We start from the raw sequence: 26,997 nt of genomic DNA on the forward strand, positions 1-26,997 counted from the left end.
CTGATTTTACCTCTTTCATAATATCCCAGTAGGGGCAGTTTCAGTGATTGGAAAGAACTACCTAGGGAATTATGCTATTGATGCTTTTATGACCAGAAAAAAGTTAAGCACATTCCCGTACAGCATTTGGGGGAAAACAGAAAAAAGTACAGATGCATCTAATACCCATAGCTTAATTCTCAGAAATACCATTAATATTTTTTTGTTCCTTCTAGTAATTTTTATACCTACAGTTTTAAAAAGTCTGTTATTCAAGTATGAAAATAATCCATGTTTACATAAACATTTTTAACATTGTAGAGTTATAAACTACATTTCATGAAACTCTTCCTTTTAACACTCCAAAAAGATTTGGTGTGGTCCTTCAGATTTTGTATTGTGCCTGTCATAACATTATTCTTACTATTGAATCATATTGTATCTGCAGTTTGCCTTATTCATTTATGTATCTGATGTTTTCTTATCAAAATTAAGTACCATCAAAAGAGGAAATATCTGACTTACTCAATACCCGACACTGAAAGTATTGTACCACACATCTTGCTGAATGAATGAGTGAATGACAGCAATGATTTTCAATGCATGACTCTCATACTAGCAGTGTCATCTTTACCTGGAAATTTATTCAGAAATGCTGATTTCCCAAGTCCCTACCCTAGACTATTTCTAACCAGAAACTCTGGGGGTGGAGTTCATTACTTGTATTTTAACAAGCTCTGTGAATATTTCTGATGCCTGTTAAAGCTCAAGAGGCCTTGAACGAGGGAGTGTCATTTGTATGGGATATAGATTTATTCATGATTATTTTAAAATTCCTATTTAGATTTTGATCTGCTGATGGAATTTCATTACTAGACTGTCATTTGACATTTACTTCTTTATTTCATATAGCCTATGGAGTATAAAACTATATAAGATTTTTATACTAAATATGAGATTCTTGTGTTAGTATTGTTGTGGCTCTTTGATGATTTGTTTATTTATTTACCAAGCCTGGCTGCTTGGTACTTTATTATATATGTATGTATGTCTGGGCACTGGTGGCTCATGCCTGTAATCCTAGCTACTCAGGAGGCTGAGATCTGAGGATGTGATTCAAAGATAGCCTGGGAAGAACAATCTGTGAGATTCTTATCTCAATCAACCACCAGAAAATTTGAAGTGGCTCAAGTGGTAGAGCACTGGCCTTGAGCAAAAGAGCTCAGAGATATTGCCCAGGCCCTGAGTTCAAGCCCACAATGGACAAGTGTGTGTGTGTGTGCGCGTGTGTGCATGTGTGAGCATGTGTGCATGCATGTGTATACACATACATATGTATTTGTATTTTTTATGATTTAACTGATAAAACTCATTAAAATCAGTTCTTTTTACAGCAATCACTGCAGATTGTAAATCTTCTATAGTTCACTTAGTAAACAGTTATTAAATGCCAGTATTATGCATTGACACTTGCTAACTGCAGGGGATATAGTAATAAAGGAGGGCTCTAGCCCTCAAGGAACTAACAGCTAATGAGAGGGACAATAAATATATGACAAAGTAACAATGGTAACTCCAGAGGTGATGACAGAGTACTAAGAAGGCACAGTACATCCTTTACAATGTATCCTTTACAGTGTTATTATAAGTGTATCTGTTTAAAAGCAACATGCCAACTATTGTATACATGTTTTTCAGGTGCTCTTGAAACAGGATAATACAACACAGTTGGTACAAGATGACCAAGTAAAGGGTCCTTTAAGAGTATGTATCTTCCACAATTTACAATCTACACTAGTGACTCATATACTTTATTGAATTATGTACAATTGTGTACAATTATGTACAATTGTGTACAATTATGTACAAGAGTGTACAATTATGTACACTTAAACTTTTATAAAATGTGCATCAGAAAATAAAAATATAAATGAGATATTTATATAATTAGAATATATTGTGTTATGGCCATAATTGTATCTTTCTAGTTCAATGTATTTAAATTTGTTACATTTTTACCCACCTTTTGTTTTGAGTTCTTAGACTGAATATCTCACATTGTTTTTTATATTGTTGTTCTATCTGAGCCAATACAGGGTAAGTTATATGCCAGTGTCATAAACTTGAATTTTCTGTTATTCTGATTTACAAAATAAACTTTTTCATAACTCAATTTTATGAATACCTATATTGTGTTTTCCATCCATTTCTGACCATTTGTTTATGTAATATGTCATTGTTACGTCAGAGTACCACTTCTGTTAATATCTGATATACAAGGATCTGGTAGCTGAAAGGAAGTCAGACTGGTTCACTGCTTTCTCTCCAGGTGAACTTTTATCTAAAAGATCCCATAGCATTTGAAGATGTGGGGGCTGGGAATATGGCCTTCTTGCAAGAGTGCTCATATATCCTAGGTTCGATTCCTCAGGACCACATATATAGAAAAGGCTGGAAGTGGCACTGTGGCTCAAGTTGGCAGGTTGCTAGCCTTGAGCAAAAAGAAGCCAAGGACAGTGTTCAGGCCCTGTGTTCAAGCTCCAGGACTAGCAAAAAAAAAAAAAAAAAGAATTTGAAGATGTGGCCCAGGTGGTAGAGCCAATGAGTAAAGATGTCAGATACTGAGTTTGAGTCATGGTGTTAGATAAAAATATAAAAATAAAGAAATGGTCCCATAAATACAAGTGATAAATACAATATTCAGTGTTGCTGTCAAAGAATATTGAGACTGATTTGGTTGTCTTACGATTTTATAGTGCTTATATTTAAGTGTTTGAGTTCTCAGACTGGACTTTGCAAATTATTTGCCCTTTCTGAGCAATAATTTTCAGTTTGCAAGTAGCTCTCTTACTTACGCCAAAGAGCTTTGAAGCTCAAATTACTATAAACCAGAGTAAGGAAGAATTATCAGAAGTATTTTTTTGATTTGGTAAGGAAATTTGGGTTCCATGTTTTAGGTTGGAGCGATTGTTGAAACAAGGACATCTGATGGATCGTTTCAGGAAGCTATTATCAGCAAGTTGACAGATGCTAGTTGGTATACTGTGGGTAAGTAGTTAAGTTTTTTGTTGTTTTTTTTTTGTCAGTCTTGGGGCTTGAACTCAGGGCCTGGACACTGTCAAGAACCATTGTAACTGCAAAGAAGAAAAGTTATCTTTTGTTAAATTATGCAGCCACTGTGTTGTGTTTTCTTCTTGGGAGTGGGTGTTGGGTATGACTGTGATGTGAACTTGGGCCCTAATCAGACAGGTGTTTTGAGCTGAACTTAAGAACCTGGGCACTACTGTCTTTGAGCTTTTTCGCTCAAGGCAAGGCCAGGGCTCTACCATTTTGAGCCACAATACCTGTTCTGGTTTTCTGGTGATTAATTGGAGATAAGAGTCTTCCTGGGCTGGCTTTGAACCACGTTTCTCAGATCTCCTTGAGTAGCTAGGATTGGTGTGATCCACCTATGCCCAGTTAGTTAAATAATTTAATACATATATTTATTTTGGGATTACATATATCTTACCTTGTAGGTTCACTGAAATATTGTGTTCACAGAGAACCATGTATTATTTCCTGCCTATAGCTAGCTAAATGATGATCTGCTAGTAACAAAAATAGTTACCATTTATAATAATGTGGCCACTTGTATCTGTTTCACGCAGGAATGTAGTTCTGTCTTAGGTTACTTAGGCATTTCTCTTTAGGAAAATTAAATACATGATTCGTTTTATTCCTAAAACACACTGAAAGAACAATATGGTGAATAATCAGATCTTTTCACTTCTACTGTCATTACAGTTAAGATGACATGGGTGCAACTACTACTTGTTTTATATAAAGTTAGTGTAGATGTTACCATAGAATTTACAGACTGAAAATACATTCAGAGAAGATTCAAGCCCAGGTCCTGTAACCTAATATTTAATTATTGTCACAGTCATTCCCTTATTACAACTGCTTTAATAATATGCTAGTGTGAATGCATACTTAACAGTCCATGTGTAAACTGATGCTAAGTTTAATAAGCTTCTGTGAGAAGTAGCATGTATTAGAATGAATGTCCGTTTTTTAAAAAAAACTGGCACTTTTTTGTTTTTGTTTTTGTTTTTTTTGGAGGTCTCTTCTTTTTTTGTATTTGCAAGGTAAGTGCTTTGCTGCTGAACTACATCTTAGGCCTTGTTTGTTTTTATTTGTTTTTGGTCGGTCATAGGGCTTGAACTCTGGGCTGGGGAACTGGCCTTGAGCTCTTCAACTCAAGGCTAGCACTTTACCACTTTGAGCCACAGTGCCCCTTCTGTTTTCTGGTGGTTAATTGGAGATAAGAGTCTCAGGGACTTTCCTGCCCAGGCTGGCTTTGAACCGCAATCCTTAGATCTCAGCCTCCTGAGTAGTGAGGATTATAGGCGTGTGCTACCAGTGCTCAGCCTGGTTTGTTTGTTTTTTTTAACTGTATTTTTTTTTGTGTGTGTATGAATGTCTATTTAAACCTGAATAGTTCTAAAAGAGTTGCTATCGTTATGCTCATGAGAATAGCAATCATAACATTTCCAAGTCTCTCAATAGGTTTTTGTTTTGTTTTGTTTTTTTGCCAGTCCTGGGGCTTGAACTCAGGCTAGCACTCTGCCACTTGAGCCACAGCGCCACTTATGGCTGTTTTCTATATATATGGTACAGAGGAATCGAACCCAGGGCTTCATGTATACGAGGCAAACACTCTTGCCACTAGGCCATATTCCCAGCCCTCTCAATAGTTTTTAAGCTTTATAGTTCTGCAGATAATGTGTAAGATTCTGGATCACAGTAGAGACCAATAGTACACTTACATCTTGATGTAAATAGTTTGATTAAAATATGTGGTTTCCTTGTCAAAGGAAAAGAAATGATCTCTTAGGTTTACTTTTACTTGACTTGTTTTTTGGGTAAAAGTCATTCATCTGCAGTTGATGTTCAAAACTGTGAAGAACATGCTTTAAAAATTGTAGTTCCTGTCTCTTCCATTAGTACTAGCAGTTTTGCTGTGTGAGACTTTTCTACCATTTTAAAAGCCTCCTTTGACTTCCTCTAAGTTCGTAGTTTATAATACCATTATGCTAAACTATGTATTTTTAGTAAGCTTAGTTGAGACTATCGATAGTTGTTAATGATTTAAAAACTGAAGTTAATTGTAACTCTGCAAAATTAAGTCAGTACAATTCTGCTACATTAAGCAAGGCACTTGTAAAAATTACAGGAGTTTGTGTGGAATCCTGTGAAATTGTGATCCATAATCAGATCAGATTCTAATGTTGTGTTGTATGCGGTACTCATTCATTCCCAAGTGTGCTCGTGGCTACAGCAGCAATTCCTTTCCTTTCTTCATATCCTGGGTTTCCAGATCCCCAAATAATCATCCTTTTATGATTCTCTGTCCTCTATAAGAGTGGCATTTTAGCATTCCTACAAACTAGTTGCTACAACATTTACTGTAAGATTTTCCATATTGGATAATTATGGAAGAAATTGCATAATTCTTGTTCTCAAATGACTTGGAATCTAATTGAAGTTTCAAGCATTAGTGTATATAAAAATTTATTGTAGTTAGTTTAAAAAAAAACGATTTGTTGCACACTGTTCACTTGTACAAACAGAAGGCTGAGATCCAGAGGATTTAGGTTCTAGGCCAGCTTGGACAGAAACGTGTGAGGGATTCTATCTCTGAAATAACAAGCAAAATTCCAGATTGAAGGCATGCCTCAAGGGTGAGTGTGAGGCCATGAATTCAAACCCAGTACCCAAAGAGGATTTGAGGACTCAAAATTTAATGAGCAGGTCTGAGAATGGCAGTTCAAGAAGGTTTCTTTTAATAAGCATATTAGATGATTTTGATACAACTAGTACACACTTTGAAAACAGATCCAAACACTGAGAAGTAGAGACAGATTTTGAGAAAAATGAAAAAATGTTTTAAGTTGTTAGTTACTGAAATAGAAAACTTGGACCTAAATAGTCATTTCTCAAAAGAAGACCTACAAATGGCCTACAGACAGTGATGTTCTTCAGAGTGCCATACTGCAGGCAGTGTCTTAGTGCATATGTGATGGCGCATTCCTGGATTATAATGGGTCTGAACAGTTCCTGTACCTAATGTCTTTGGAGCCATGAGTAACACATTAGTCATTTGCTTGTGGTGATGCAGCTGTAAACAAACTTATTGCACAGCCAGTCATACACAAATGAAGCACATATTATTATGGACAGTACATAAGAATTGATGAGGACAGCATATGACTATGTGAGTGGTTTATTATTATATTAGAGTATACTACTACTGTCAAAAAACCTGCTAACTATAAATTAACCTTAGACAACTGCTTGAGGAGATGTTCCATTTGCATTGTTGTCACAAGATGGCCACTCCATGTGTTCCTGCCTTTGAAGACTTCCAGGGGGACATGTGGCGGTGGAACATGGTTTCATTGATACTGTGACCCTCTGTGGGCCTATGATACTGTGTGTTTACATCTTAGTTTTTCACAAGAAGTTTAAAAGCTTGAGAGGAAAGAAAAACTCCACAAGTAAAAAGCAACAAGTGAGGCAGTGTATTCCTGTAATCCTAGCATTCAGGAGGTGGAGAGAAAAGGATCATGAATATGAGGCTAGCTCAGGATACCCTGTCTCAAAAAGCAAGTAATAGCTGGGTGCTAGTAGCTTATGCATATAATCCTAGCAACTCAAGATGCTGAGAACTAAAGATCACAGTTTGAAGCTAGCTGGGGCAGAACAGTCCTTGAGACTCTTGTCTTCAGTTAACTGCCAATAAACCAGAAGTGGCAATGGGCTTAAGTGGTAAAGTGGCAGCACTGAGTGAAAAAGCCAGGGGACATCATAAGGCCCTGAATTCAAGCCTCAGTACTGGCATGTGTGCACACACATGCGCGCGCACACACACAGAGGAAACAAGCAAACCTCACAGAATAAGGATATAGCATACATTATTTTTGTACAATTGTACCAATGTTTTGTTTGTCAGTATTAGGCTTGAACTTGTTCTCCCACTTGAGCTGGAATTCCTGGCCCCAAATGGCAATTTGTATAGATAATTCACAGAGTGCCACAAATACGTGTGTTTGTGTGTGTGTGTGTGTATCCCAAAGTAGTATCTGTAAGAAGAAAACAAAGCTGCAACTCTGAAAGCAACATTAACCATAGTAAACAGACAAAAGGCTAATATAAGCATACAAATAAAAACATTAATCAAAAATTATCTATAAAAATGTTATAAGCTAAGATTATTATTGAAAAACAGGTAAAGTTGATACAGCGTAAGTACAGTATCTATAAAGTATACAGTAGTGCACACTGACATCCTTGGCCTTTCTTCTCACTCATCTGCTCACCCAGGGAAACTGGCCAGTCCTGCAGGCAAGCAAGTTTCACAAGGTTAAGTGCCCCGTACAAATGTTTGTTCTTTTTTTTTGGTTGGTCATGGGGCTTGACCTTGGGAACTGGGGGCTGTCCTTGAGCTCTTTTTGCTTCAGGCTAGTGCTTTACCACTTTGAACCACCGCTCCACTTCTGGTTTTCTGGTGGCTAACTGGAGATAAGAGTCTTCTGGCCTTTCCTGCCTGGACTGGCTTTGGACCATAATCCTTAGATCTCAGCTTTCTGAGCTAGGGTTACAGGTATGAGCCACCAGGGCCTGGATACAAATTTATTTAAAAAAATCTTTTATACTCTGTATTTACTGTGACATTTCTATGTTTAAAGACAAATGCTCATAATTGTGCTAGTGTTGCTATAACATTTAGCATAGGAACATACTTTATAAACTTATTCCCTAGGCGCAATAGATGGTACAGTGCACCTGGGTATGGAGTAGGTTTGTTAGTGTCCCAGTGATGAAGTCACCTTCCCACACATTTATTGGCACATACTCCCATTGTTCATTGAGGTATGGCTGTATGTGTAAAAATACTCAATATGAATCATTAGCGATATGTAAATAAAAGGCACAATGAGGTACCACTTCACACTTGTTAGAATGGCTGATAAGGATGAGAGAAAAAGGAACCGATATTTATTGTTGGTGAAAATTTAAATTAGTAAAGTCATGAAACAGTGTACAGGTTCCTCAAAAGTAATTACTTTTACAAGAAGCTCATTGGTTTTTAACCTAGAGTATATAAAGCTATATTTGTATCTATCTATTTACACACATATATAGATATATCCATTTTTTTGGAGACTGTCATTATTAAATCAAGCTGGTTCTGAACTCTTAAACTTCCTGCCTCAACTCCTGAGTGCTGAAATTACAGATGTGTACATTAAGCTCTGTTCATATACACATATGCTTTCTTTTTTTTTTCCAGTCCTGGGGGTTGAACTCAGAGCCTAAGTCCTGTCCCTGGCTTCTTTTTGCTCAAGGCTAGCACTCTACCACTTGAGCCACAGCCCCACTTCTGGCTTTTTCTATGTATGTGGTGCTGAGAAATCAAACCTCAAACCCAGGGCTTCATGTATATGAGGGCTTCATGTATAGGAGGCAAGCACTCTACCACTAGGCCATATATTCCCAGCCCCCCCTTACACATATACTTTTAATTTTAAAGTTTTTGCTTCATTAATATTGTACTAATCACTACTACTGTATACACATATAATGTTAACAGTATTTATTTTCTGAAGTCAGAATTCTTGGCTCTGTTCCTTGTTGGTAGCCTAGGAGCAGCAATGGGCTATATCATGTAGTCTATACCTAAGTTTGTGTAAGTTCCTTTATTTTTACACTTAATTCTTCACATTTCTTGGCTATTCCTTGTGATACTCTGTATTTTTTTTTTTTTTTCGCCAGTCCTGGTCCTTGGACTCATGGACTGAGCACTGTCCCTGGCTTCTCTTTGCTCAAGTCTAGCACTCTGCCACTTGAGCCACTTGAGCCACAGTGCCACTTCTGGCCGTTTGTATATATGTGGTGCTGGGGAATCGAACCCATGGCTTCATGTATATGAGGCAAGCACTCTTGCCACTAGGTCATATTCCCAGCCCGATACTCTGTATTTTTGTTCCAGTACTGGCACTAGAATTCAGAGCTCTTGCTCCACTTTTTCACTCATAGCTGATGTTTTATCACTTGGTCCACACTTGAGTTGTGGCTTTTTGTTAGGAGATAAGAGTCTCTGAGAGATTTGTGTGTCTAGGCTGCCTTGGAACACATGATCCTCAGATCTCAGCCTCCTGAGTACATGTGTGAGGCACTCACTGGGGTCTCTGGACACGATCAATCAAGTTGTGCTCATAGATCACCTTTCTGGTTCCAAATGTCTTATCAATTAAAGGTAGTTAGTGATTCCTATTTTGCAGAGAGGCTATTGAATGTATCAGAACACGGTGGAATGCTAATAAATGATAGCAATTGTACTGTAGGATAGTTTAGGTTAATTATTGTCCTTTAGTGTCAGTATTAATGTCATTATTGTCCTATAGTGTCAGTGTTAATGTAATAGGTAGACAGGTCTTTTGTTCTTAGTACAGAAAATTAGATTCTTTGGGTTTTGTTTCTTTGAATTCTAACAGATAAAGGTTAACATTTAAATCCTTGGTTATAGCCTTTTGTCTGTTTAGTATGTTTAATGTTGTCTATTTAATATGTTTAATGTTGCTTTCAGAGTTGCAGCTTTATCTTTTTTCTCAAATAAGCTTTAATATTTAATATTTGTATTTAGATAATACTTCAAATAAATGGCACTCAGTGAATTATCTATACAAATGCCGTTTTGGCAAGTATCTAATGTTTCCTGGAATTATTAAATTATTCTAGCCTGATTTATTTTCTCTTGGTATGCTGTATGGTAAGTCTGAAATAAAAGGAAGCTAAATTTACTATAGATAATAGGTAATCATAGTCTTATTAAAATACTAGACTCATTCTTCAATGCCTACAAAGTTTTGGTCTTTTGAATGCTTTTAACATGAAAGGAGCTTCTTCATGATTCTGGTTATCAAAGATATCAGGATTAATAGATCCATTATGTTGTTGAGTCTTCCAGGTCAGAAAAATCCTTAAAAACTATTTAATAAATGTATCAAATATTCATATATATGACACACATTCAAATAGTTCTGTGAATTAAAACATTTTCTAAACTGATTATATTAACTTACACTTGGAAAAACTCTTATGTATGACTACAAGACAGTTATTTATACTATAATCTCCTTTTGAGAAATCCTTTTGGTTTTGATTGCCACTTCTACTGATTATAAAGTATGTTGAAGTAAAATGATTTTTCCCATGGAAAAAATGGTTTTATTGCTGGATGATCAAGGTTCAAGGCTAGCAAGGGCAGAATAGTTCACTGGAGTCTGTCTCCAAAAAAGCAGAAAAAGCAGGGCTAGAGTCATGGCTCAAGTTGTATAATGCCAGCCTAGTAAGCAGTGAGGCTGCGCGTTCAAGCACTGTTACTGCAAAAAAAAAAAAAAAAAAAAAAAAAAGACACAAAATGAATAAATATAAAAATAAATTCAGGTCTTTGCAACTTTTTCAAAGATAGAAGGCAGTTTTATATCTGTACTTTGATTAGGTTGCTAATGAGCTTAGAAGATTATTCTGAACTGGGTATGGTAACCCAAGCCTGTAATGTTAGTCAATCAAGAGACAAAAGCAGAAAGATAGAGAATTTGAGGCCATTTAGGGCAAATGTAGTAATGAGATCCTATATCAGTAACAAAACAATAATGATTAAAAAAATAAAGGGGGCTGGGGATATAGCCTAGTGGCAAGAGTGCCTGCCTCGGATACACGAGGCCCTAGGTTCGATTCCCCAGCACCACATATACAGAAAACGGCCAGAAGCGGCACTGTGGCTCAAGTGGCAGAGTGCTAGCCTTGAGCGGGAAGAAGCCAGGGACAGTGCTCAGGCCCTGAGTCCAAGGCCCAGGACTGGCCAAAAAAAAAATAAATAAAAAAATAAAAAATAAAAAGAGCTAGAGGCAGAACTGAAGTATGGAGCAATTGTGTAGCATGTTCAAAGCCCTGGGCTCAATCCCCAACATCATAAAAAAAAAAAAGAATAAGAGATGATAATAGTGGAGTGACTGAATTTGAAAAAGCCAGTGGAGTTACTTAGGAAGTTGGGGGCCATGATTAAACCTGTGTCTGTGTGATCCCTACCAAGTGAAAAATGTATGTTCATTTTAAAAGATTTTGAAAAATGGCTAAACAAATAATGATTGTTATAAACATGAAGTTCTAAATAAACAGCAATGATAGGATTCTGTACAGTTAAATTTGATTTAATCCATGTGCCTAAATTCTCTGTTGTTTTTTTTGCTTACTATAGTATTTGATGATGGTGATGAGAGGACATTGAGACGCACCTCACTTTGCCTGAAAGGGGAGAGACATTTTGCTGAGAGTGAGGTAGGGCTGTAGTGATGAACCCTAGGGGTTGAAGACCAATTAGTGATTTATAAAACATTAACTCAACTCATCTGTTTCTTTTCCAGACTCTTGACCAGCTTCCATTAACAAATCCAGAGCATTTTGGAACTCCAGTAATTGCAAAGAAGACAAACAGAGGAAGGAGGTCTTCACTTCCTGTGTGAGTTTTTCCTATATCATAACATTACAGTTAGCACAACATGAGTGGGTAGTTTTCCCCCAGAATCATTTAATTTGATTGGGTAACTTATTTATAGCATTTTGCTTTCTTATGTGAGACATCTTATCCTGAGCAGATCTTCATCCTTAATTATTCCTACTAGCAAGAATTATGACAAGTTGAGGCTGGGAATATGGCATGGTGGTAGAGTACTTCTCTCCTATGCATGAAGCTTTGGGTTCGATTGCTCAGACCACATACATAGAAAAAGCTAGAAGTGGTGCTGTGGCTCAAGTGGTAGAGTGCTGGCCTTGAGCAAAAAGAAGCCAGGGACAGTGTTCAGGCCCTTAGTCCAAACCCCAGGAATGACAAAAAAAAAAAAAAAATTATGACAAGTTTTCAAAAAGCAACTTTTGTATTAAGTTAGTTTGCCAGAGTCCTTTATTGGTCTGATGATTTTGCTGGGGTCTGAGCTCAGGGCTCTATGCGTACCAAGCACTTTACCATTTAAGTTAGGCTCCTAATCCTTTTTACTTTTAGTTATTTTTTAGACAGTTTTTAGACAGGTTTTAGTTAATTTTTTAGATTTGGTTTTTGACTAGGTTAATAACCCTTGGGCTGTGATTATCCTACCTATGCTTCCCAAATAGTATGGCTTACAGGCATGAACCACCACCTTGCTTTTTTTCTTTTCTTCTTTTTGTAAGCTGGTGCTGGGGCTTGAACTTGGCCTGAGCACTATACTTGGGCACTCTGCCACTTGAGTCATAGCTTTACGCTGGGTTTTTGGTGGTAAATTGGAGATAAGAGGCTTATGGACTTTCCTGCGTTGGCTGGCTTTGAAGGGCAACCCTGAGATCTCAGCCTCCTGAGTAGGTTTGGCTGTTTTTTTCTGAAGGTTCTGGGGCTTGAACTTAGGGCCGGGACACCGTCCCTGAGCCTCTTTGTGCTCAAAGCTAGTAGTGCTCTACTCCTTAAGCCACAGCACCACTTTTGGCTTTTTCTGAGTGGTTTATTAGAGACAGAATCTCACAGACTTTTCTACCTGGGCTGGCTTCAAACTGTGATCCTCAGATTTCCTGCGTAGGTAGGATTATAGGCATGAGCCATGGCGCCTGGTTTGTTTTTTGGTTTTTTTTTTTGGCCAGTCCTAGGCTGTGAACTCAGGGCCTGAGCACTGTCCCTGGCTTCTTTTTTGCTCAAGGCTAGCACTCTGTCACTTAAGCTACAGCGCCACTTCTGGCCATTTTCTGTATATGTGGTGCTGAGGAATCGAACCCAGGGCCTCATGTATACGAGGCAAGCACTCTTGCCACTAGGCCGTATTCCCAGCCTGCCTGGTTTGTTTTTGACATAGAGGTTCAGTACAGTTTTACCACTGCTGGCCTGTAACTTTGATCCTCCCATCTTGATCTCCCTGGTAGTTGGGAATGCTGCCATGCCAGCATTTGTGCTTTTTTACTCTTATTATTTCACAATCATTTCAAACTTATAAATTGTAACAGTAATATAAACAGCTTACATATACTATATTCATTAAATTGTTTTTTGAATATTCTTCCTTTGTGTCTATTTATACACATATAGTTATATTTTGTACATGACAACTATTATGACTCTTTGCCCCTGAATAATCAAATTATGCATGCTAAAATGGGAAATTTTAATTTTTAGTAAAGTGGGGTATGTGCTGAGAAAAGGTTTCATTATATAGCCAAGGCTGGCCTTGTACTTGTAATCCACTTACCCTAACCTCCAGAGTGCTGGAATTATAGTCCTACACCATCATGCTCTGACTCAAAAAGTTTAACTTTGATTGGATACTGTCACCTAACAATGTACATAGTTACTATTTTAAATTTTGCCAATTTTCTCAGTAATCACCCCAATCCGTGTTCTAGTCCAGGATTATACACTATTTCATTTTTGTGTTTTATAAATTTCTTTTAATCTAAAAATAGGTCTTTAGACTTTTTTGTTGTTCATAATATCAGCATTTAAGAGTATAGGTGGACTGGCAATATAGCTTAGTGGTAGAGTGCTTGCCTAGCATGCATAAAGCCCAGTGTTCGATTCCGCAGTACCACATAAACAGAAAAGGCCAGAAGTGGTACTGTGGCTCAAGTGGCTGAGGGCTAGCCTTGAGCAAAAAGAAGCCAGGCCAGTGCTCAGGCCCTGAGTCCAATGCCCAGGACTGGCAAAACAACAACAACAACAAAAAGAAGCAAAGAAGCTCAGGGACAGTGCCCAGGCCCTGAGTTCAAGCCCCAGGACTGGCCAAAACAAAAAAAGAGTACAAGTCAAGTAGTTTTGTAGACTTTCTCAAGATAGGTTTGTCTGTTTCTTCATTTATAGAATTAGGTTATACATCTTTGACAGCAACACTGTGTCTGTGTCTTTATTAGGATAAACACTCTTAATAAGTGCATGTTATCAGTGTGTCCCATTATTGGCACTGCTAACTTTGATCACCTAGGATGTTGTCTGCTAAAGTTATCATAGGTTACTTTCTTTTTATTTTCTTTTTTTTTTTTATGCTGGTCCTGGGGCTTGAACTTGGCCTGGGCATTGTCCCTGACCTTTTTTTGGTTAAGGCTAGTCCTCTACTACTTAAGCCACAGCTCTTCTTCTGGCCTTTTGGTGGTTAATTAGAGATAAGAAACTCAACATTTCCTGTCCTGGCTGGCTTTGAGTGGTGATCCTCCAGTCTCAGCCTTCTGAGTATCTAGGATTATAGGTGAGAGCTATGAAATGCTCAGCATTATATGTTACTTTGGGATTACTTAAATAATATATTGTCAAATTCTCTTCACCCATTGATAATTCTTGTTTTTCTTTTGCCAGTTATGGGCCTTGGACTCAGGGCCTGATCACTGTCCCTGAGCTTCTTTTGCTCAAGGCTAACATTCTACCACTTGAGCCACAGCCACCACTTCTGGCTTTTTCTGTTTATGTGATGCTGGGGAATCAAACCCAGGGTCTTCATGCGTTCTAGGCAAGCACTCTACCACTAAGCACATTCCCAGTTCCCACTGGAATTCTTGTATAAATTAGTTACTACTGATACTAAGACAGCAAAATGGTGATTTTCTAATTTTTTTTTTTTTTTTTTTTTTGCCAGTCCTGGGCCTTGGACTCAGGGCCTGAGCACTGTCCCTGGCTTCTTCCCGCTCAAGGCTAGCACTCTGCCACTTGAGCCACAGCGCCGCTTCTGGCCGTTTTCTGTATATGTGGTGCTGGGGAATCAAACCTAGGGCCTCGTGTATCCGAGGCAGGCACTCTTGCCACTAGGCTATATCCCCAGCCCGATTTTCTAATTTTTTATTCCTGCTACTTTGCTTAGTTAAATTTAATTGTCATCTAGCCATAATGAAAATCTTTTTTCTTTCTTTCTTTCTTTCTTTCTTCCTTTCTTTCTTTTCTTTTTTTTTTTTTTTTCTAGTCCTGGGGCTTGAACTCAGGACCTGACACTGTTCCTAAACTTCTTTGGCTCAAGACTTGGCTCTACCACTTGAGCCACAGTGCCACTTCTGGCTTTTTCTGTTTATGTGATACTGAGGAATCAAACCCAGGGCTTCATACATGGTAGGCAAGCTCTCTACCACTAAGTCACATTCCCAGCCCATGAAAATCTTTCTTATCGCTATGTGGTACTGGGTTCTAGTTTTACTCAATAGACTATAGTTTATTTTAGACTTGAGGCTTACTCCAGTAGTAGAGCACCTGCCTACCAAGTGCAACATAGAGTTTAAACTCCATTACTGCCAAAAAAAAATATTCAGTTTGATATGTATGTCCCAGATTTGGCCTGTATAAGTCTTTTCAGGCTGCCACCAGTGCTCTTTTGAAACATTATCACTATTTCTTTAGCACTTTGTTGCTTTCTGACACAACAAGGTATCCTAGGCCCATGTTAATTTTTTTCTGCCCTTTATTTTGTAATTGGCCATTTCTTCAGGGGATCCTTGTTCCTTTTAGTGGAAAGTAGTATTGAGAAATTCAGATCTAAGTATTAGATATGCTTGTTATTGTTGGGGTATGTATAATGAAGATTTTAAAAGGCAAAGTCAATATATAAGTTGCAAAACAAATAAAAAAAAAAAAACAACCTCTAAGGACCCAAATGAAATCTTAGTTCCATCACTTACTAGATATGTCATTTTGGGAAAATCACTTCATGAGCCTCTTTGGACTTATTAACATATATGAGTACCAATTTTCACAAAACTGTAAGTTTTTTTTTTTTTTTGCCAGTCCTGGGGCTTGAACTCAGGGCCTTAGCACTGTCCCTGGCTTCTTTTTGCTCAAGGCTAGCACTCTACCACTTAAGCCACAGCACCACTTCTGGCTTTTTCTATATATGTGGTGCTGAGGAATCGAACCCAGGGCTTCATATATATGAGGCAAGCACTCTACCACTAGGCCATGTTCCCAGCCCCTGCAAGATATTTTTGCTAGTTTGTAACTGAGGAAAGTGGGATTGATAATGTCTTACTACTTTGAGGGGAATATCAAAAATGCATATGTATAAACTTCAGTATGTAAAAAAAACTCAGTATGGAATACATATTTCATAAATCATTAATGTTCAGGTATTTTATTCATAAACTTGTCCCATAGTCTTTTAGTAAATGATTAACAAATTGAGTCATCTAATTTCTCAGAGTGGAGAAGAAGTAAAGATGTCAGAAGTAAAGAAAGATTAGTCAATGCAGACAATAAAATTTGGAGCTTGACAGCTGACAAGTCTTAACAACAAAGAACAAAACTATAGGAAGATAAGGAAATAAATGGCTTTTGCATCACTGAAATCAGTATTAAAAACTATAGGCTTCCCAGGCCCTGAGTGCAAGCCTCATGACTGACAAAATAAAAGGAACTATAGGCTTAGCCAGGCACTGGTGGCTTATGCCTGTAGTAGTAGCTACTCAGGAGCCTGAGATCTGGGAACTGAGGTTTGAAGTCAGCCCAGAGTAGTCTGTGAGATTTTCTCTAAATAAAAAAGAGTGAAAACAAAGCCAGAAGTGGAGCTGTGGCTCAAGTGGTAGAGTGCTAGCCTTGTACACACTTGAGTTCAAGCCCCAGGACTGACACCAAAACAAAACAATACATATTATTGACATTTAAGGGTAAATTTCAGCTACCTAGAAAGTTATTTAAATAATTAAAGTTAACTTATTGGGACTGTGGCATTAAAAAATGTTTTTGGCTCCAGCTGGTAGATGGCATAGGAAGTTAATTTCTAGTACTCATTCATCTAATAAGATGGACAGCTTAGAACTACTTATATGGGGCCTAGGAAGTATTCATCTCCTCAGTTCTAATAAGAGTAGAAGACAGGCCAGGCGCTGGTGGCTCATGCCACCAGCTACTAAGGAGGCTAAGATCTGAGGATCATGTTTCAAAGCCAGCCCCAGCAATAAAGTCCATGAGACTCTTATCTCCAATTAACCACAAGAAAACTGGAAGTAGAGCTATGGTTCAAATTGGTATCCCGCTGGCCTTGTGCAAAAAATCTTAGGGACAATGCCCAGGCCCTGAGTTCAAGGCTCATGACTGATCAGGGGGGAAAAGAAGAATAATAGAGGATAGAATATTAGGAGCTGAATTCAACATATTAAAGTCACAGCACTATGGTTGTGTCAAGTATTGTGTATACTGGTATAATGACCTAATTATTATAACTTACAGTACTGAAGATGAAAAGGAAGAAGAGAGTAGTGAAGATGAAAATGAAGATCAGCGTCGTCTTAATGATGAATTATTAGGAAAAATTGTAAGTGTGGTATCTACGACTGAGAAGCCTGAGTGGTATCCTGCTTTGGTAAGTAAAGTTTCTTTGTTTAGTCATTTAGAAGACTTTGGAAGTATTATATAACCTACATTCAAACTTTACTGCAATTTAAAAATTGAACCATCAGGTGCAAGTAAATTCAGATTTCATTTCCTTCAGTTCACTCTATAATCACTTGTTGAGATCTTCCAGGTCCTTCAAGTTTTTCCTAGTGGCCTCTTTCCCTGTATGCTATTGCTATTTTACACCTTCAGGTTCCCTTAGCTTGACCCTGAATTCTTTCTGAAATATATATGAATCTTGTAGAATTTTAAAAAACATCTTGTGTATATGTTTGTATTTGTGTGTGTTGGTATTGGGTCTTAAACTTAGCCAGGATGTAGGACCTCATGCTTGCACTTGCTTTTTCCAAATGCAGCCGACTTTATCACTTTAGCCACAGCTCCACTTTCTGTTAGTGAGCTGGGGATAAGTGTTCCAAAATTTTTGTCTTCCTGAGTTGTTTTCAAACCTTGATCTTCAGATCTCAGTCTCCTGAGTAGTAGGATATTATAGGCATGAACCACGAGTGCCCAGCCTTAAAGATAAATCTGTTCCTACATTCACTTTCATTTTGTGTGTGTTTGCTAGTGCCAGGGCTTGAATTCAGGGCCTGGGAAGCTAGCTATTCCTTAACTTTATTTCTCAAGGCTGGTGCTCTACCAGTTGAGTTACATGCCCACTTCTGGCTTTTTGTTGGCTCTTTGCAGATAAGGGTCTCAGACTTTCCTGCCTGGGCCGGTTACTACCTGGATCTTCAGATTTCAGCCTCCTAAGTACCTAGGATTATAGGTGTAAGTCAACAGTACCTAGCTTGAGGAATCCTTTTTAAAATCACTAATTTTGTCATGACAGTTTCATTCTCAAAAATAAACCTTCACTTGTCATAGTGGTGCACGTCTGTAGCCCAATTACTGGGGAGCCTGGGACAAGACATTGGCATGAGGGGCTGGGGATATGGCCTAGTGGCAGGAGTGCTTGCCTAGTATACATGAGGCCCTGGGTTCAATTCCCCAGCACCACATATACAGAAGTGGCACTGTGGCTCAAGTGGCAGAGTGCTAGCCTTGAGCAAAAAGAAGCCAGGGACAGTGCTCAGGCCCTGAGTTCAAGCCCCAGGACTGGCCAAAAAAAAAAAGACATTGGCATGAGCCCTGGAGTTTGGGGCTAGCCCAAACAACACAGACACTGTCTTAAAAAAGGGTGGGTTGGGGGGGGGGTTGGGAATGTGGCTTAGTGGTAGAGTGCTTGCCTAGCATGCCTGAAGCCCTGGGTTTGATTCCTCAGTACCACATATATAGAAAAGGCCAGAAGTGGTGCTGTGGTTCAAGTGGTAGAGTGTTAGCCTTGAGCAAAAGGAAGCCAGGGACAGTGCCTATGCCCTGAGTTCAAGCCCCAGGACTGGCAAAAAAACAAAACACAAAAGTAAAAGTAAATAAACCTTTACTGAGTCTACCTTATCTTGCATTCTTGATTTTTTTTTTTGTTTTGCCAGTCCTGGGGCTTGAACTCAGGGCACGGGCACTGTCCCTGAGCTTCTTTTGCTTAAGGCTAGCACTCTACCACTTGAGCCACAGCACCACTTCTGGCTTTTTCTGTGTATGTGGTACTGAGGAATCGAACCCAGGGCTTCATGCATGCTAGGCAAGCACTCTACCACTAAACCACCTTCTCAGCCCTTATTTTGCATTCTTTAAATGGATGTTTGAACAATCCCTAGCTCTTATTTCTTGTTTTCACTATAATCACTACAAGTTATTTTTCCCCTAAAAGTTCTTTAGTTGTCTCCTGTGCAACACATTAAATTTCTCTGAGCCTTTAATTTGCCTTAAGTTAACCAATATTAACTAAGGATCTGCAAAGTTGGCTTTAATTCCTTATAAGAAAGCTGGGTAGGGTGGCACAAGTGTATAATCCCAGTACTCTGGAGGCTGAACCAAGAGAACTATGATTTGGAGATCAACCTTAGCTATATAGAAAGTTTTAAGGCCAGTCTGAGTTATGAAACTATCAAAAAAGTGAGGTTTCTTCAGTGGTAGCGTACTTGCCTAGTGTATACAAAGTTGTGGGTCTGATCCCCAATACTACAACAAACAACCTCCCAGAAAAACAAAACATGAGTTCCTTAGAAGAGAGAATTACAAGATTAGAGTACATTGCCTTCAAGATTTTGGCTCATATATACAATCCTAAGAGGCATGAGATGAAGAGGATTGTGGGTTGAGGCCAGACTGGACAAAAGTTTATGAGACTCCAGCTTAAAAGAGAAAGCTAGCTGGGTGCTGGTGGCTCACATCTGTAATCCTAGCTTCTGAAGAGATCTGAAGATCTCAGTTCAGAGCCAGCCTGGGCATGAAAGTCCCTGAGACTCTTATCTCCAATTAACCACCAGAAAACTGGAAGTGGCACTGTGGCTCAAAGTGTAGAGCTGTAGAGCACTAACCTTGAGCTCAGGGGGCTGGGGATATTGCCTAGTGGCAAAGAGTGCTTGCCTTGTATACATGAAGCCCTGGGTTCAATTCCCCAGCACCACGTATACAGAAAACGGCCAGGAGTGGTGCTGTGGCTCAAGTGGCAGAGTGCTAGCCTTGAGCAAAAAGAAGCCAGGGACAGTGCTCAGGCCCTGAGTCCAAGGCCCAGGACTGGCAAAAAAAACCAAAACAAAACAAAAAGGAGCTCAGGGATAGTGCTCAGGCCCTGAGTTCAAACTCTATGACCAACAACAACAAGAAGAAAAGGCTGGGTGTACTGACATGCAGCCATCATTCTATCTATGGTGGGAAGCATAAATAGGATTGTAGCCCAGGCTGGCCTCGGCCCAAAGCAAGACCCCGATCTCAAAAATAACCAGAGCAAGAAGGGCTAGAGGTGTGGATCAAATAGTAAAGTGTTTTGTTTTACAAGGGCAAAGCCTTGAGTTCCAACCCCAGTACTGCCAGAATAAAATGAATCCAAATTTGCTATATACATCTAAAAGTATGTATGACTCTTCTTCAAAGTATACAATCCTTTAGTCAATTTGTGTTTATATACATATAACTGTGTTATCACGTATGTATTTCAGATCAAACTTCTTCATATGAGTAAAAACATGTAGTTGCTCTGAGCCTCCCTCTCTTCACTTAAGTTTTTATCAGTGTTCATCCATTTCCCTGTAAATGACATGTTTTCTGTGTCTTTTATGCTTGTCCCTCTGTTACAGTTAAGGCACAACTATGTTACTACAAGCACCTAACAGCAATAGTTTATCTCCACCTCATGTTGAGATGTGTGTGACTCCTAAGATTTTTTTTTTCACCAGTACTGGGCCTTGAACTCAGGTCTTGGGCACTGTCTTGTTACGTGGTTGGGTGGGTGTGTTTCCACGTCCCCCAAAGAGTCCACCACTCAGAGACAGTCTCCAGCAAAAAGGCGGGTTTATTGGGGAAGCAAAAAAGCGAACTGCCTGGACAGGGACGTAGCACAGAGTTGGGAGCTGAAATTATGCCCCTGAAAAGCGGGCTGACCAGGCAGGGACACATCACAGACTTGGGAGCTGCCACTGTGCCCCTGAGCAGCCCTCAAATTGGGGTTTATCAAGGTAAAAGTGTAGCACAGATGTAGGGACTTGATGCAGGGGGTAGGGCATGCAATAAGTTCACAGATGTATGAGGTTCACGCAGGGGGTAGAGCAACCAACAAACAAGCAAGCCATTCACAGAAGCAGAATTTTGGGGTCGGGTTGACCTAATCTACTCTCCCCAACATTTCCTACCATGTTTCCCTAATCAAGATGAAGTCAGCTCTACAACAGTCCCTTTACTTTTTAGCTAAAGTATGGTCCCTTACCACTTGAGACACAGCCCCACTTCCAGGTTTTTGGTAGAGATGAAGGGTCTCATGGACTTTCTTACCTGGGCTGGCATTGAACTGTGATGCTCAGATCTCAGCATCATTACAGGCATGAGCCACTAGCACCTAGCTCTACTAAGAATATTAGATACTCTGGATATAGACTTTAGTATGATTGTCATTAACTGTTTGTGGTTAAGTTTAAACATAAAATAAAATACAATTGGATGTGGAGTGTAGTAGCTCAGTGATAGAGTATTTGCCTTGTTGTGCCAAGTCACGAAACGACCACCAAGAAGGCCACTGAGACTCAGACGTTCCGAAATGCAAAAGCAAGGCTTTATTCAAGCGAGCTGCAACTTGGGCCTCGTCCTACCCACCAACACAGCGGCTTATAAAGGCAAAAACAAAGTTACAGCAATCAGGTGTTCAAGCAAGCAAGATTAGGACACAGGTACAAATTTGTTTGGCTCAGGGCTTGAGGCATTCTGGGGGCAGTCAGAGTTAAGCATTTCCAGCGGTTAGAGTTCTTGACCGGCTGAGCCCTAATAAGCTTGCCCTGGGTCTGCTCACAGGGCCTGCTTATCTCAGGTTCATGTGGTAAAGTGGGGTTTGCGTGGTAAAGTGGGGCCTGACTTCAAAGTCTGACACTTAATTTCCCTTTCTTTTCTTTGGTACCTTGGGAGCCAATCATGGCTCCATTCTGTCCATTTCAATGGCTTGCATGTCTAGGGGATGATACAGAGATAAGGCATGGGCCAATAGGGCCCAAAGTAGTAACCAAAGGGCCTGTCACCATTTCTCACAAGTACAGTCTCTGTACCTCTGTTTTGCATGCCTCTAGTTTATCCTGTCTCATCTTCCCAAAAACTCTGGTCCCTCGGTTTTAAAGGGGGCCTGATGGGTGATGATCATCTTCTGTAACTTCAGGCTGACTCAGGGGCGTTGACCTTACCTAGCCAGGAACCTATAACCTTAGTCTACTTTACCAAGGGACTGCACACATCAAACTGGACAGGACTCCTGCTCATCACACTGGGAAAGTCGCTTATTCAGGTTCGGGTCCAAGTGATGTGGCACATCCCAGTTGCCTGTGGCCAGATCACATAAGTCTACTACTATGTCTGGCCACCAGGTTCCTAAGGGGGCTTCCTTAGTTGCTAAATAAGGGGTCACCCCACTTTGGAGTGAGCTGCCAAAATAATTGGAAAGGCTGGTGAGGGTTAACGTCAACATTAGCCAGGGTAGCAAGGAAAGAAGGCAAAAAGAAAATTATAACGATATTCAGTCTAACTTTCTTTTCTTGAGGCGAAGGCGAAGCGGCTGAGTCGGGTGCTTGGAGAACTCCCATGTTCCACCACGGTAGTCGTCGTCCAGGGCAAAGGGGTCAGCTGGCCTGGCGTGGGAGCAATGGACCCGTGGTGATGCTGTCTACCTTAGTCAGTAGCACTACGTAGGGTCCCTTCCACCGTGGTTCTAAGGATTTGGGGTTATGCCTCCGGATGAACACCCAGTCCCCTGGTCTGAATAAATGGGGGGTAGGGACAGAAGCAGAATCATATAATGCCTTAAGTTGGGGCCACATATTCTTGTGCACGAGCTGCAAATAATCAGGTTTACACAAAAATTCAGCATCATCCAAATCAGCAAGCAATTCAGTCTGAAGGCTAGGGATAATGGGCGGGAGGTACCTGTACATTATTTCAAAAGGAGTAAAGCCAAGCTGATAGGGAGAATTTCTTACTCTAAGCAGAGCAAAAGGAAGGAGTGACACCCAGCCTGCGCCAGTCTCTAAGGCCAATTTAGTTAAGGTCTCTTTTAGAGTCCGATTCATTCTCTCTTCCTGTCCTGGACTCTGGGGTCTATAAGCACACAATGCAATTTCCAATCCGTCCCCAGTGCAGCGGCTATTCCCTGACTTACTTTTGAGATAAAGGCCAGTCCATTGTCCGACCCAATGGTGGATGGGAAGCCATACCTGGGTAGGATGTCTTCCAGGATCCTCTTAGCCACTACATTCGCGGTCTCATGCTTTGTTGGATAGGCTTCAACCCATCCTGAAAAGGTGTCTACAAAAACTAGCAAATATTTGTATCCAAATCTTCCAGGTTTAATTTCTGTGGAATCTACTTCCCAATACACGCCTGGCCTATCCCCACGGAGGCGAGCTCCTTTAGTAACTGGGGGCGTTGGTGAGCTGACAGGCCTTACAATTTTTAACAATATTTTCAATAAGTTGATCTCCTTTCAAATTTTCACTTTGGAGTATCGGAGCAAGTCCTGCATTTTTCGGGTTCCCATGGGAGGGAGAAGCTCGGTGGATTCTCTTTTTTTTTTGGCCAGTCCTGGGCTTGGACTCAGGGTCTGAGCACTGTTCCTGGCTTCTTTTTGCTCAAGGCTAGCACTCTGCCACTTGAGCCACAGCGCCACTTCTGGCCATTTTCTGTATATGTGGTGCTGGGGAATTGAACCCAGGGCCTCATGTATACAAGGCAAGCACTCTTGCCACTAGGCCATATCCCCAGCCCCTCAGTGGATTCTCTTAAGGATCCCCTTACCCAGCCCTTGTGGCAAGATAAGTTTCCCTTCACAAGTTTTCCACCAGCCATTGTTTCCTTCTCTGTTTGGGGTTTTGTGGGCCATAGGAATTTTCTTTATTCACTCCAAGTCTTCTAGGGAATACTGGGGCACAGAAGGCAAAGCTCATGGCTCTGGGTCTACTAGAGTCAATACTTCTCTGGGCTGAAGGGCTGCTTCCTTAGCTGCCTGGTCGGCCAGATTATTCCCTCTAGTCACCGAATCAACTCCCTTTTGATGACCCAGACAGTGCATAATGGCAATCTTTGCTGGTTCCCATAGGGCCCAGATGAGGCTTAAAATATCCTGCTTGTTTCTAATGGCCTTTCCTTCGGCTGTCAGTAGCCCCCCTCTTGGTATTCATGTCAAGTAGGCCTAAGGCAGGGGCTTCCAGAAGGCTTTTCTAGATTGCCTCAAAGGCTTTTTGCATCTGCTCAGTCCAATGAAATTCTGGGAGGTTTTTGGTGGCTTCATATAGAAGCTTGGCCATCTCAGTGAACCCAGGTATTCACAGCCGGCAAAAGCCTGCTGTTCCCAGGAACTTGTCTGGCTGACTTAGGCACAGGGATTTTCAGCACAGTCACTTTACGTGCATCTGACAGCCAACGCTTGCCCTCTTTTAATATGAAGCCCAGATAGGTGACTTCAGGTTTACAAATTTGTGCCTTTTAACATTCTAGTTTGTAAAAGCTTTTTCCTGACTGGCTGGGGAACTGATCTCTGATGACCTAAAAAAAAATTACCTTTGCAGGCCTTTAACAGATCTCAATAAGGACACAATCTCAGGTCTACAAGCTTTCTTTCCTGAACAGATGTATCAGCTTAAAATTCTCACTGCCAGTCAGAGCTTTGAGTAGATGTGGTGGTTGGGATTTTAAACTATCCTCTCATTTGACAAACTTACCCTTACTAATCACTATCACAGATGACTGGCAAGTTCCTGCCCAGTAGACAGACATGGGCATTAATAAGGCATGCTTACGAACTATTCTTCTAGGACTTCCCGGCTTTGATTAACTTTTGAAAGGCCAAACAGGAGTGACTCTAGGATCTGACACCATCTCTGCCATCCAAGCAGTGGCTTACTGCCTCTGGATGCTCTATCACTTTTGTCCCAGGAGGAGTGACTTTCCACTGGACTTGGACTCAGAGCCTGAGCGCTGTCCCCCAGCTCTCCAGCACAAGACTAGCACCCTACCACTTTGAGCTCCACACAACACCATTCCTAGCACTCTGCTGGCTGATTAGAGACAAGTCTCTCACAGGGACCTTTCTTTGTCCGGGCTGGCTTCGAACTGCAGATTTCAGATCAGTGAGTCTTACAAGAGGCCACTTTACTCCACTTAAAAGCACCAAGGTGGTCCACACAGAAATAGTTTTTAAGCATGCTCTTACCTAGAACTTATTAAGGGCCAGTATTAGATCTTGACAAACTTGTAGGAATCACCTGTGCTTCTCTGTGGGCCTGCTGGAAACTTATAAAAAACCTACAAAGAAGCTGGAATGGCAATTAAACATTTTGGTAGCCATAATTCTCCTTTTCTCACTTTGCAATAATTATTTAGGACAATTTTACTTCCAAATTTCTTATCTAGAAATGTATTCTTGATTTCCAAAGCCTTTTTACTAACCCAACACTTTAGCTTTTATGTGCATTGGAAAAACTGAATCTCACAGGCATTCTGAAACCAGGTGCCGCCCTTTGCCTACGGACTGCTTGTTTCAAAAGAGCATCTTTTTTTTTTCCCTCAGTTCCAGTTACTGCATGAAGACCTTTGAACTCAAATGACAATTTTTCCTTAATGCAAGAATTACAATTAGAAATACTTATCCATTCAGCTTTCCAATATATTAGTGAGAAACATTGGCCCATTTTGCCATTTCTTCCTACATACATAGAGTTGAGAGTTTACTGCTATCCCCATTAGTTTAATATATATCCTTTTACATCCAAATTTCTGACACTTAGCTCTGATTTTTTTAATTAAACATATTTTAACTATAGTTCCTCTTTAAAACAATGCAATAATCCTTTAAAGCATTTGGTAATGCCCAAACTTGATGACCATTTGAATTTAAACTTAAACTCATTCAATTTTATATCATACTAACAGTCTTGAACATGTTCACCCTCACACATGCACACACACATACATATTCCAAAGATCTTAAAGCACGCAGAATAAGCATCAGCCGTACATTTTCCAGTGGCAAGAGGTATCTTACTCCTGCAACACCCAAATTTTTTTTTTTTTTTTGGCCAGTCCTGGGGCTTGGACTCAGGGCCTGAGCACTGTCCCTGGCTTCTTTTTGCTCAAGGCTAGTACTCTGCCACTTGAGCCGCAGCTCCACTTCTGGCCGTTTTCTGTATATGTGGTGCTGGGGAATCAAACCCAGGGCCTCATGTATATGAGGCAAGCACTCTTGCCACTAGGCCATATCCCCAGCCCTGCAACACCCAAATTTTAAGACAAAAACCTTTAACAAATGTTTTTAGCATTCTCCAGCCTCATTTTCCAGGGCTTGATAGTCTTAGTAAAACATTTTTAGTCTTAGTAAAACATCTCAGCACACCAAATAATTTTCTGCTTAAGAAGGCTGGGTGGGGGTCCCCCTCAGAGTTCTTTTTTTTTTTTTTTTGCGGACACTCACACTGATTGTGAGCTGTCGCCTGTACGTCTCATGCAGGTTTGACACAAAAGAGACTGTCAGACTTACAAACACAGACGACAGCGCTGCTGTGTGGTGGGATCACTCCCCACTGCCTGCGGGTGGCTTGGGCTGGCTCCATGTCTGCCCCTGTCGGTGGCGGCTGCGGGTCAGGGCCCTCCAGAGCGGAGGGCACAGCTGAAACTTTTTCTTTTTTTTGCGCCAGTCCTGGGCCTTGGACTCAGGGCCTGAACACTGTCCCTGGGTTCTCTTTGCTCAAGGATAGCACTTTGCCACTTGAGCCACAGCGCCACTTCTGGCCATTTTCTATATATGTGGTGCTGGGGAATTGAACCCAGGGCTACATGTATACGAGTCAAACACTCTTGCCACTAGGCTATATTCCCAGCCCCTGAAACATTTTAAGAAGGGCTGAACCCAAGCTGGAGTGTCCCTGTCAACTAGTTCCCTCCAGGTGTCTATATAAGGAATCTGGTCTAGATAGCCTAAATGAGGGGTGTCGATTCAAAGCTCCCTTCAGGTGGCCAATTACCCTCAA

The 26,997-nt window shown here is 40.3% G+C and overlaps 1 protein-coding gene across 2 annotated transcripts in view; it reads left to right on the plus strand.

Moving 5' to 3' along the window:
- Arid4a (AT-rich interaction domain 4A) overlaps positions 1-26,997 on the plus strand; it is an 85,184-nt gene that overhangs the window by 4,412 nt on the left and 53,775 nt on the right. For both annotated transcript variants that reach the window (XM_048361859.1, XM_048361860.1), the window contains exons 4-8: positions 1,678-1,743; positions 2,937-3,027; positions 11,288-11,367; positions 11,454-11,548; positions 17,240-17,372. In XM_048361859.1, the coding sequence (XP_048217816.1) occupies positions 1,678-1,743; positions 2,937-3,027; positions 11,288-11,367; positions 11,454-11,548; positions 17,240-17,372 (465 nt within the window). The remainder of the gene's footprint in view (positions 1-1,677; positions 1,744-2,936; positions 3,028-11,287; positions 11,368-11,453; positions 11,549-17,239; positions 17,373-26,997) is intronic.

This window comes from Perognathus longimembris, chromosome 14 (genome assembly GCF_023159225.1).
Source record: "Perognathus longimembris pacificus isolate PPM17 chromosome 14, ASM2315922v1, whole genome shotgun sequence".
Taxonomy (NCBI): domain Eukaryota; kingdom Metazoa; phylum Chordata; class Mammalia; order Rodentia; family Heteromyidae; genus Perognathus; species Perognathus longimembris.